The sequence below is a fragment of the Taudactylus pleione genome, unplaced genomic scaffold, assembly GCF_031769625.1.
Source record: "Taudactylus pleione unplaced genomic scaffold, aTauple2 ptg000556l, whole genome shotgun sequence".
NCBI classification, from domain to species: Eukaryota; Metazoa; Chordata; class Amphibia; order Anura; family Myobatrachidae; genus Taudactylus; species Taudactylus pleione.
In genome coordinates this window covers 21,659,814-21,672,939 of record NW_028284958.1, presented here as the reverse complement: position 1 = coordinate 21,672,939, position 13,126 = coordinate 21,659,814, and the positions used below count along the sequence as shown (strand labels likewise).

The following is a 13,126-nucleotide window of genomic DNA, read 5'->3' as shown; positions in this document are numbered from 1 at the left end:
ATTCCTTTGCTTGCTGCCAGCTCTGACCTTTATCTTGTCCCTGAATTTTGCTTGTTTTTCTGTGAGCAATCCGTTTGTTTCTACTGCTTGCTACACTTCAATGTTTTCTTGACTGCCTGCTCGCTCAACGGGTTGTGTCTCCTAAATCCCTGGAGTAATAAGGTTTTACTGCTTTTAACGTAAGTCCTGGGGCATTTGAGTAATGGTATGTGTGTAAAGCATAAGAGGAAATGCGGCGGCTAAAAGCTGAACATATCTAAGTTCTTATCACCTCCCTGCAGGTATTGCTATAACAATATGGTCCTCTCCTTAACTTCCTCACACCTCTGTTGGAAACAATGTTCTTAGGGAGTACCAAGGACCATTCTCCGACATATGGAGGGAGTGCCCCAAATTAGCACCTCTCTGGTCTGAAGTCAGAGGCCTGATATAATCCATTGCAGGAGTATCAGTTCCCATCTCCCTCTAATTTTTCTTACACCTTGTACAAACTCAATAGCACTCTACGAAATAAGAAGCTCAAGAAACTAATCAGACATGTTTGCAGTGCTACTACATGCTATAATGCTGCCTTTTGGTTAAATCCAAACTCTCATGTGGAATATTTTGCTCCATAAAGCTTCCCGTTATTTTATTTACAGTATGTTCAACCATATATTCTCCACTCGTGTCTGACAATTCCATCTGACGCTAGTGAAGTTTAGCCCATTACTATTGGTAATATCTCACCCAAATTAATTATGCTGCCAACACATCCTGACCTGCACCTCCTGGCTCCCAGCCCACCTCTGGTACTTTAAATTGCTCCTAGCTCATGGTCGCACTCAGAGGCGTCACTAGGGTTGGTGTCACCCGGTACTGTAATGCATGGTGACACCCCCCCCCCACAAAAAAAAAATCGGGACCATGGAGCGCAGCTCCAGGAACTCTTCCCCCTTACCAGTCCAGCAGTCACACTGTGCTCCTCACGGAATGCCAGGCGCACCCGGCAGGCGTGCCGATGCCACGCCCGATATTCTGGGTAGCAATGCTTAAAGTGGTCCTAGAGATGTGGTGGAACGACCCCCCCCTCCCCCCGGCGATTTATCAATAAAAGGACAGCGTGCGCCTAAGGCATGTAGCGCAAAAAGGGGCGTGATCTTGAAAGAAAGGGACATGGCCGTACAATACTATCCCTAATTCAAATTACGCCACACAGTAGCACAATCTTATCCACATTACACCGCACATAGTGCTAGAGATTCACATTACACCATAAAGTAGTGTCCCTTATTTATGTTCTGACACACAGGAGTGCCCATTTCACACAATGACCACGTTATTGACACTTATACACAATGCCCACAGTAGTAGTGCCCCTTATTCAATGCCCCCAGTAATAGTGTCCATTATGCAGTTTCCCCTTTAGTAATACCCCTTTATGCAATGCCCCCTGTAGTTGTGCCCAATATGCAGTGCTTCCTGTATTAGAACCCATTATGCAATGCCTCCTATATTAAAGCCCATTATGCAATGCTTCCTGTATTAGAGCCCCTGATGCTGTGCCCCCAGTAGCTCCCCTTATGCAGTGCCCCCTATAGTGCCCTTATACAGTACCCCAGTAGTGCCCTTATACAGTACCCCCAGTAGCACCCCTTATACAGTGCCCCCTATAGTGCCCTTATACAGTACCCCAGTAGCACCCCTTATACAGTGCCCCCTATAGTGCCCTTATACAGTACCCCAGTAGTGCCCTTACACAGTACCCCCAGTAGCACCCCTTATACAGTGCCCCCAGACAGTAGTGCCCCATATGCTGTGCCTTCCATAATGCCCTTATACTGTGCCCCCTATACAGTACCCCCAGTAGTGCCCCCAGAACACCCCCAGTAATGCCCCTTATGCTGTGCCCCCTCCCCTGTGCAATACTTACTTACCTATCTTCAGGATGTCCACTCCAGGCTGGCTTCCACCAGGAGGGTTCCGGGCGCGCACCTCCTTCTTCCTCATGCCGCGCGAGTGATGACGTCACCGCGGCCGGCGTCCAGAGCCACACACAGGCACATAGAAATGCTCTGTGCCTGTCTGTGGCTCTGGACGCCGGCCGCGGAGAGAGAACTAAGTCACTCCCGGCGGCGGCGGCAGAGTGCAGGACCTCGGAGGAAGGGGGTGTGCTGGCAGCAGGTGCGGCCCGCGGGTCTGTATGCTGCTGTTTTTGGTGTTACCCCCTTGAAGGGTGACACCCGATGCGGGCCGCACCCCCCGCACCCCCCTTCTGACGCCAGTGGTCGCACTGCCCACTAAAAACATGCGCAGGAAAAAGAGTGACAGTCATCATCATCTGGACTTATACCAGGCATTGCTTATTGCAGAGGAGCTCATTCAGACCCGCTCGCTAGATGCGTTTGCTCACACCCAGCATATGCAAATCCAGCGCACGCCCAGCAAGGCAGGCGATCACACGGCAAGGCATTAGCATGCCTCCTATGTCTTGTCGTGCGTTCACTTTGTGTATGCAGACACCCACCAGCCAGTTATTAGACGCCCACTTGCGCACGTCATCTCCAGGAAGTGCACAAAACCTTTGGTACATCAAGCACCAACGGATGCGATCGCAGCGCTTGAGGTTGACTATACCCTGCCGCAAGCACTGCGATCACTTCAGTGTGAAATTCAACCAGGTGATGTGTACAATGACGCTGCCTGTTAATTATGTACGCCTCTGAAACGGCGTTGGGACGCTCAGGCACACCTGCGTTCGCATCTCCGCTCCCCCGTTTCTAGTGCCCTGCCCCTGTTACTACAAATGGCCTCTCCTGTCACTCATTCAGATGGGCTGTCTATGCTGGGTGAGTGAATGCTTCCAGATCTTTTGCAGTGGTTCGCGCATGCGCACTGCGATGCATGCGTACAATGTGAACCATCGGCAGCTATGAGCGAACGCTTCTTAGCGAGCGGGTCTGAATCAGCTCCAGAGCTCCATCACAAAGATGCGTACATATAACTCAGAATCACACCGCAACTCTGCATGCCCACTGCATGCCCATTTCCACATTAGTGTACATGCCTAGTTGCCGTACACTGACTCCCATATACCTGTAAGTGGAGATCTGTGCAATTTGCGTACAGATAAGAATACCTCCATACATAGGCATATATGCTTATGTTGGCTAAAAACTACTAGGACGCATGTGCCACTAAACCCACTATGAGTGCAATCACTCTCCTCAGAATAATCCTCGATTTCAGCAAGATGCCCACAGCAAACGTCCCGTTGCTGCCAAGTTACACCCACTTAGTTACAAGATCCATGTGACTCTGACTCATCTATAATTGCTCTAGTTGCTTATGAGGTATGAATACGAGTTGCCAGCGCTCAGGATCACGGGGATCAAAATCCCATCACCGGCATCCCAACAGGCTTAGGATACCCACACCTGTTGGTAGGTAGACTAATCCTCCCCGGTGCCTGCACCTAACCTTCCCCCCTATTGTCTAAAGCTAATCTCCCCTTCCCCATACCCTAAACCTATCCCTTCCACTAGTGCCTAACCCTAACCCTTCCCCTAGTGCCTAACCCTTACCCTCCCCATAACCCCGCTACTTCCCTTTGTGATGCCAGCAGCTGGGATGCCGGCGTCGGGATTCTGACAGGTGTCGGGATTCCGGTGCCAGTATTCTAAGCCCGGCAACCCCTGTGCCGGTATACTGAATGTATCCCGCATATGAAGCTCCTGACTCATGTGCCGTTTGCTAAAATTGTGGGAAACGGAAGCAGACGGCATTCCATGCAACTCAGAATAAGGCCCTCTGTGTATATCGTGTATCTGCTCAATGAAGAGAGAAGAGTAAAGGCCATATACAAGAAGTATAACACTATAGAGTACTTAATTGATAGACTAAATACCTTAATTAATCCAACAGTATTAAGCATAGTCAGAGTAATATAATATCTGTGTATATGTCAACCAGTTAATTAAGTCATAAGACAATCCTATCATAGTGAGAGTTGTATCAGCAATACATTATTCCCCCTTATTCTCTATTCCTCATAGCAAAGTATTGCTAGCAAAATGTAAAACCATATTCGGACACTGTATTTTATTGTATGTTATTATTGATATGCTTAGTTATGTTATATCAACAATGTACTGTATTTTAATGCCTTTCTATATTTTTTTTCTATCTGCATAAATGTATCACTGGTGACCATCTGGTTCTCACTTCCCTTCTATAACCCGGCACACTAACATAATAGCAATTTATCTACTTAGCTTCAATCTCTTTTAAACTATACTTGAATGCCAAGGAGATAATCCATTTACAGCAACTAGGCCATGGCAGGACAAGAGACACTGATACACTCAGTACATGTGGTCATTTCTGCAATTTGATGCATAGTGAAGCAATATGCAAGGTCATTTTAAAAGATAATTTCTTACATCAGACTTCATATGTATATACATCACTTTTTAGGTGATTTTGCATTGAGTCAGAACCTGGGGCACAGGGGGCTTGGGGTGCAAAGTGCCCTGGCCTCACTTAGGGACCTGTGGCCCCAGATGAGCCCTGATTATAAGCGGTGGTAAAGCAACAGGTGTTGTTATTGCAGAGTTGTTAGGCAAACAAACTATAGCTCAAACTATGAACAGCCCAATTACTTAACCAATGGTGTTGGTTTATTGTTAGATATAGCAGGTACAGCCGTACTCACTGTTACATGGACACTGGTAATGGAGCAGGGCAAGGTTCTATACAGCTCACCAGCCAGCAAGTGTATGCTGCAAATGGGTAGCGGTGCAGAATGCTATTATAGTGTTATATGCAGGTATTAACAGTTTCTCTCATATCTGCTAAACATGTCACTTTTCTCAAGATGGCCCCTACACATGCTCAGTAGAGATCATGGCGGATATCTTGGGACAGGGCATGAAGCCACACACAGCCACACGTCCTCCCAGCATCTTTGTTGAGATATGGAGGCAGAGCCAGCTGGGCCTATGACAGCAGATGTGCTACTGTGCAGTGGTGAGAATAGAAAAGCCACTGGCAGCATAGCTGAGTACAGGGGAAGGGCCAGGCCCTGGAGGTAGGCCAGGCCCTGCAACAAATTCACCTACTGTAGCTACGCCCTTGCGTCTTAAATGTATCCTCCTCATGGGACTTCCATTCCATTTGGCGCCGGCCGGGAGACTTGCCCACTCTTCTGGGGGGCCGGGAGCGACACACGATTTTCAGGAGAGTAGCCAAGTATGTCCTATATGCCTAACTAACTCATGTAATTCATGTCAATCACCCCCATGATAGGACTTGGTGAATTATATTGTGGCTAATTCTGTGCTGGGAGCCATGCAAAAAATAGAGCAAGTCACTGTGCAGCTTTGTAACTGTTTTCATTGCAGGTAGTGCAGATTGAATATGTAGAGAGCGATTTAGATTTGGGAGGGGCGCGTCAAACTGCGATCTAAATTGCATTGTAAAAATAAATATTGGTGGGCTACATGCAAAAGCAGCCAGTATTCACCCTGCATGCAAAAACAATAAATGTGCCTGCACCCCTTGCAGTGCAACATGGTTGGTTCCACATACAAAGTTACTTGCTGTTTTTTGCTTTGTTCGCACCTCAGAATAAGGCCCATAGTGTTAACCCCATTGTGTCAATTTGTTGCTATGATTCTATGACATACAGTACTTGCCCACTCTCCCGATTGTCACGGAGACTCCCTGAAATAGTAGCAATACTTCTGCCAACCTAAAGTGTATGGCAATCTCCATGATTGCACCTTACCCCTATTATGAAGCTGTTTTATATAAAAAACAGAGATATATACATTCAAATGGGATCATCAGTATAATTTCCCTGCATTGGTTATAAGGCACAATGATCCCTATGGCTACATGTATTTTCTAAAAAAAATATCAGTGTCTTTTCATTAACAAGTAGATCTTACTAACGGCTTTGCGGCTCATTTACATTTGGATGTAAATCAATTTCATGGCACGCCTCTCAGATGTAACAGTACACGTTCACTTTAAGGCGCGTTCATAGGTGTTGGTTGTCCATATGCCATGTCCTCCACCTCTGTGAGGCCTGGCTGAGTTTACAGGTAATTTCCACCTTGGCTTATTGTCTTAAACATGCTCTCTTTAGAATTCCGCTTCATAACTGAAGGCAGGGCCAGATTAAAATAGGAAGGATGGAGTTCCAGCTCCCGGCCCCCACATAAACATAGGCCCATTTTATGGTAGTATGATGATGACCAGATGCCTTGTAAGTATTAAATTTGTATTTCTAGTTCTCACAAAATGATTCAATTTTTATGTACAGTATTTAGGGGTCTATATATCAAGCAGTGAAAAGTGTGGAGAAGTGAACCAGTGTAGAAGTTGCCCATAGCAACCATTCAGCTTTGAAGTAGCATTTATCAAGAACAGTCTATAAAATAATAGGTAGGAGCTGATTGGTTGCTATGGGCAACTTCTCCACACTTTTCACCGCTTGATAAATAGACTCCTTAGAGAGGGGTGTAGTAGGTATTACCGACAGCGGCAGCTCGGAAAGGGTGAAAATCCAGATCGTCAAAAGGTAAGTATCGCTAGCCTAATTCTACCCCCTAATCCTAACCCTCCCTTAGGGATGCCTAACCCTAACCTCCCCCCCAAGTGCCTATCCCTAAACCCCCCCTAAGTGCCTAAACCTAACCCCCCCTTTCCCGCTGCCTATACCTAAGTCTCCCGGTGAGGTGCCTAACCCTAACCTCCCCCTGGGGGTGCCTAACCCTAACCCTCCCTTCCCCTAGCCTAAACCTAACCCTCCCGGGGGGGTGCCTAGCCCTAAGTCCCTCCTGGAGCCCGAAAACCTAACCCTCCCCCCCAGTGGCTGTCCGCGCCCAGCGACTCGCTTACCTTCGTTCGGTATGCCCGGCGTCGGTCTTACGGGGTATGGATAATGACAGGCGTCGAGTTCTCCACGCCTGTCATTAGTACCACGCCGGGATTAGAGAGTCGGGAAGCCGGACGTCGGTATTTAGACCGCCGACTTGCTGTCTACATCCCTTAGAGAGAGACAGTGGAGCTGACAGTGTAGGGGGTGTACACACCCTCTGGCCACACCCATACAGCAATGGCCAATGCTCCTCCTCTTCTTAGTATAGGCCCTTGAACATTTTTAGCCTCAGGTTTATGTAGCCCTTAATTCTGCCCTAATTAACATGTTTTTACTAGGGCTCTTTGATATCCACAATTACACTTGTTAATCAAACTCATGCAGTCATTTGGGACATGAATAGCAGGAAAATTATATGTGTCATGACTCCATGGATTAAAGCTCCATCAAGCTGAAGCCCTGGCTCTGTGCACTGTGTGTCACGCTATGCAAACCAGAAAATAAAAGCAAGGGATTTGACCAGAGGAAAGTAGAAGCACAGCATCAGCGGGAACATGGCACCCCTCTAATACAAGTGTATGCAACCTTCTATGGCTCTATAGCCGTATCTACTAGGTTCCCTGTTCACTGGCTGTCAAGGCAAACTGAGAACTGTAGTTCCAAAACAGCTGGAGAGCCACAGATTGCCGCAATATCTTAAATGACAAGTACAATGGTTGTGCTGTAACATTCACCTACTGTATCCCTGTACCAAAATCACAGGACAGCCAATGCTAGTTGTACAGATGATATAATCCTCAGGTCATGAACTGAAGAGAATCCACTATAACTAACAGTCATAGCCAACACCAGTCCATTAGTTCCAGTAAGTCCATCCGTATGTGTTCATTGGACGTGCTCTTACCTTCCCCCAGGGGGTCCAGGGTGTGGATCATAAGCTGGAAGATGGTGCTGCGAATGGTGCTGTTGTGCAGAGAGGCCGAGCTTCCGCCTCTGGTAAGGAATGGCTTCAGCTGGACAGAGGTGGAACAAATATTATTTTATATTAACCATGAGTCATTATATATACATGCAACATCACTGGGTGGTGGGGGGGGTGGTCATCAGATTTATCATCAGGGAAAGACCCAAACAATTTTCCATTGCAGGAGATTTCTTTAATCATCAAATCTAGTTAAGCACCCTGAAACCAAACTGCGCAAACAGAAGTAGACTAGCAATGCGCAAACACAAAACCCATGTACTCTCTCATCTCCCAACCTCACAGATCCGTCGTTACAGAATGTTTGATGGGGGAAACACAGATGAAGGCATATGCAGTGATGGGTTGTCCTAGAGTATGCTTTTAAATGGCTCTTTGTTACCTGAACATGACCAGCGGTAGACATTATTTATTTTTGCCATTACCCTACTAGTGCCAGTGAGTCCAGGCTCTGCTGGAGTGAAAGGATCAGCCACGCAGGCAGAAAGGTGCAGCAGATGGCTGTAATGCACACATTAACACAACACACTTCATAGATGATGACAAGCATAACTATTAGTCGTTAACCCTTTAACTGGCAACATCGCATGTGACACGACCGGAGCAATGCTGCCCTGTTGCTTCCCCTGGCTTTTGCAGAGGAGATCCGTTCTGCACAAATGAGGAACGTATGTACTCTGACTCCCCTACCTGGAAGTGATGTGGCTTTCTGTGACCACCGGCATCACCTCCGGAGTAACGCACCAGAATGCAGCGGGAACAGTACTCCGGGGCACAGTGCTTGCACCAGTGGGGGTGGGGGAGGAGTAATATAGAGAAATATTATGCTGGAGGGGGTGCAAAGAAAAAGGGTCTTTTTACAGGGGGGAGGGTTGGTTTAGAAAACAGAATTTTTTTTTACTACTAAAGGGGGTTTGGGGGTATTATTATTATTAAGATTTATGACCACTGGGGGGGGTCTATCTATTACCAATAGGTTGTGGGAAGTTATTTTATAAAGGGGACCTATGGATAAGGGGGGGTGCAAAACACCCATTAGATATATTTTTTTTAAATAAACTATTTAAATATATAAAAAAATATTTTTAAACCGTTTAAATAATATAAAAAAAAACAATTTGAACGGTTTTGTGGGGAAAAAACATCAGTTAAATGGTTAAAAAGTATAAACCATTTATAATGAAGGTGATTATTTGCAATAGTACAGTACATCACACACACAGTAAGAGAGTTAATTGGATTTGTACATTAGAGCAGCATGTATTAGACTCCTTATATCACCTACCTTTAATCTGTTGTTGTCTTCTGGTGGCTTTGACTCATCCCCTGCAACTGACCCATTGCTTTTCTGTATATAGACATAACGCCATCAGTCAGGACTTCACAAGACACCCAACCATCAGCAACAATAATGCTAAATAAGCAGTGCAGGATAATGCAGGCATTTGGTATGGGAGCTCTACCAGTCTTGTCAATAGATTTATGCCAACAAATGTGTGTTCATCCCCAATGTATCAGCCGTAAAATGATTACACTCATATTACAGGGTATGGAGACCGAAGGGAAACCCTAGTCACATTGCTGAGGGCAGCCACTTCATCTCACACATTTCAGTCTCTTGCCAGCCAGGTGATACTTGATTAATTAGTTTGCTTTGGACAGAAAATACTAGGGCACACTGCCCAGGATGTGTACTCCTCTTGTGGCACAGAAATGATTAGTAACTGTACAAAAATGTAAACTACAATATAGAATATTTACTGATCACAGTGTTAGTCACAGACAAAATTTATTAGGGAGATGTATTAAGCTCTGGAATGTGATAAATTGAAATGTGCCACTCAGCTCCTAACTGTCATGTTACAGGCTGTGTTTGAAATATGACAGTTAGGAGTTTATTGGTTGGTAGTTTATCACTCTGCAATTTATCACTTTCCAGACCTTAGTACTTTTGCTCCCATGTGCTTAATTCATCTGATACATAAGCCTGAAAGCACACGTTCAGCAGACATCCATATGTACTATTGATAACTGTTAAGTCACAATTCTCTTGTATATATGACGTGTACAAACGGTAATGTGGGTTACCTTTGTATGTACTACTGTATTCATTGCCAAGCAAGTCTCTAAGCTATTTCTACGCTATCCTAAGCCGTCATGGGATGTAAGTATGTACACTTGCTACACCTGATGCTAATGCTATTGGTTTGCTGGTTATACCCAGGTGCCCTTTTCTAGGCTGTTTTTTTAAGTGCATCCATTAAGATACTTTTATGGTAATTTACAGCACCGTTGGACATGGAAGGTCAATGCACTCTGCCAATGTCCACTCTCTAAATTCGATTATTATTTTTTTTAAAGCACTGCATTTTGCAGTCTATCTTATGCGTTGAATAAGTAATGAGAATATGGTGACATTGTAGCTTCTTTACTTCTATATGTCACCCTCTATTAATTTAATGTTTTAAATATATTTGCTTTTGCACCAATATATAATATGCATTCCCATATAAACACCATTTGAATGTTGTAATTAGACAAACTCTCAGGTGCACAACTCCAAATTATTGATAATATATAAATGCAATAAAATTTTGCAATCAATAGATGTTTTTAGCATAATCTTGGCCAATGTTATGGGCCTACCCACCATATCCAGGTAACCTCCTAACATACTAGGATTCAAATACAGAGCGCAGGACACCCCCAAACTGGCCCAGCTAAGCTGCCCCAGGGCACCGCCATAGTTAGAAAAGTGCAGTGTAAAAGAGATAGTTAAGAGCAGCCACAGCTGCATATAAAGAATGAAAATAAAAAAGTGAAGTACATGTATAATAAACAAACAGTGAAGGGTTAAAATGTGTTATAAAAGAAAAATGTGTTATAATGCGGTGCCCTGATACAGATCAACCAAAGCAATCCAGGGGGACCCACGCCCCAAAAATGAACCAAAGTTGCACTACAGTATATGACTTGTAGCTACTACAAGCCATATAATGTAGTGCAACTTTGATTCAGGGCACCGCATTATAACACATTTTTATTTTCCTGTGATCCTGTTTCCTGCGTTCCTGTGATCCTGCATCGCAGGATCGGTGAAATTCAACATTTCACAGATATGCCAATCACGATCAAAAAATCATTGTGATTGGCACATCTGTGAAACTTAACATGTAGAATTTCACAGGATCACGGAACATCGATGGTCGCAGGTCAGCATTTCCGACCGGCGGATCAGCATTTCCGATTTGATAGCAGGATCGCAAGATCGGACGCCTGATGCATGGGGGCTTTAACTCTAAAATCAAGCATTTGTAAACCCCCACTAAATACCCTGCATTTGCCCCTGCCTTCCACATTTCCTTGGCCTTATCTGTATTGACCAGACCACTTTTCATAAAATTAACATTGTTTGCCCACTAGGGTGCATAATGCAGACTGCATCTATTATAGCACAGCCCTGAAGACCAAATGTACACATGAAAGCTGGCTAGTTTTATAAAGTCATTGATATTTACAAACCTTAGAAGTGTCTTCCAACGCCATCACTTTAACAAGCCGCTTCCTTTTAGAGAGCTGTGTCTTCATCAACGCCTCCACCTGAACATTGAATTTCATAAAGATGACATAAAGCACATAGGCGCTGAGGAGCAACATGCTCTCCCACCACAGAATAACGTTATCAAGGAAAAAGATAATTAGCATGATCAAATCCAGGATATAAAAGGAGACATCTCTGAACAGAGGCCACCAGGTAAGGTGGAGGATCTCCCTGGAGAAAAGGGCACAAGTACCAATTACAAACAAGATGTTAAAAACGGCAGAGCCCACAATCGTCCCAATTCCTACATTGCTGTGAGAAATGAACACCCCAATGAGGGAGGTGAAAAGTTCAGGTGCTGATCCGCCAGCTGCCATAAATGTGGCACCAGCCACGTCTTCGGAGATCTGAAGCTTTTCTGTGATTACCCCCAAAGCCGGGACAAAGAATTCATCACAGACAATGGCCAAGGCCACAAATACGTACATCATGCCAAAGATGTGAAGCACTACCCAGCCCTTCCTGCGCTGCTCTATGCTGAATAGGTCCACTGGGTACTCTCCTTTGACATGAGGCAAAAGGGGTCTGATGGGTTTGCTGGTTGTGGTTGCAAGAGTGGTTGTGATTGTTGGTTTAATGGTGGGCGTTATGGGATCTGGGTCCACGAAAATACAGTGTCTGATTTTGGTCCTTTCTGTTACATTATCTGTAGGGTGAAGTGAGTTAGAGGTAGTGGTGCTGGTAGTGGAGGTCTGGTTTATCAGTTCTCTGACAGATACTTTTATGGTCATCTCTGTTTCTGCATCCCTCACCAAACTAGGATCCTCCAGATTAGTCTCTGTCCAATGTTCTGGATTCATCCTCTCATCAACTGACAGCTGATAAAGAGAGCAAAGGAACATCACACACACTATAAACAAAATCCGGTTCAGCTGAAGCCTTTTTCTCCTATGTAGATGCATTGTAGTAGTGTAGCCTGGCTAAAAGACCAGGAGCCAGAAAAAGTTTGACTTCCGTCCACACAATACTTTATTTCCTAGGGAGAGATTTCTGATCTTGTCCTATGCTTGTCTTTCATCTTTGAATTGACTCACTGTGATATTTGCTAAATTTGTACAGTAGGTTCCTGTTGTGCATCGTACGGAATCCTAATCAGAGCAAACATAAGAGGTCCATTAGTGAATTCAAACATAAACACAGAATCATTATTCAGATCATAAAGCAAATGGCCTGGTCAGGTCATACCCTATCCTAGAGAGTGCAGACCATTTCTAAACACATTCCACCAACTAACACCTAGGAGGGAAAGTAATAGGGTGCAAGTTTAGTAGTGGTGCGATCCGGTATGTTTCTGCCGCATTTCAAGTTGCAATGGAATACGACTACAGCCAAACGCGTCAGAATTACCACACAACCGTCCCCACCACGACACAACATACATGTTTCTAATGTTAAATTTACAACTCTCCAAATGTAATAGTAGTCGCGTTGGAAACTTGCCAGCATAACTCACAAAACAATCGATGGGCCTCAGGGCAGCGAGATAGTTGCTGATGCAGTTCCCATGCTCTGTCCAATCAGCTAGGCTCTATTCACTCTTATGGAGAGTGTCCTCAATTGACCTTTCATTAGTGGTGGGGGTCCCCAGAGGGACAAGCATCATCACATGTAGGTGTTTTTTTTATTTTTTTGCCAAGTACCCTGGATGCCTACATGGAATGAAGAGGACCTTTCCCAT

At 44.9% G+C, this 13,126-nt stretch overlaps 1 protein-coding gene across 5 annotated transcripts in view; it reads right to left on the bottom strand.

Annotated features, from left to right (window-relative positions):
* Positions 1-13,126, bottom strand: part of SLC24A1 (solute carrier family 24 member 1) — a 101,045-nt gene that overhangs the window by 56,098 nt on the left and 31,821 nt on the right. For all 5 annotated transcript variants that reach the window (XM_088452881.1, XM_088452884.1, XM_088452885.1 and 2 more), the window contains exons 2-4: positions 11,370-12,536; positions 9,133-9,195; positions 7,770-7,878 (exon numbers count right to left, since the gene is read on the bottom strand). In XM_088452881.1, coding sequence (XP_088309007.1) covers positions 7,770-7,878; positions 9,133-9,195; positions 11,370-12,350 — 1,153 coding nt within the window. In that variant the 5' untranslated portion in view covers positions 12,351-12,536. The remainder of the gene's footprint in view (positions 1-7,769; positions 7,879-9,132; positions 9,196-11,369; positions 12,537-13,126) is intronic.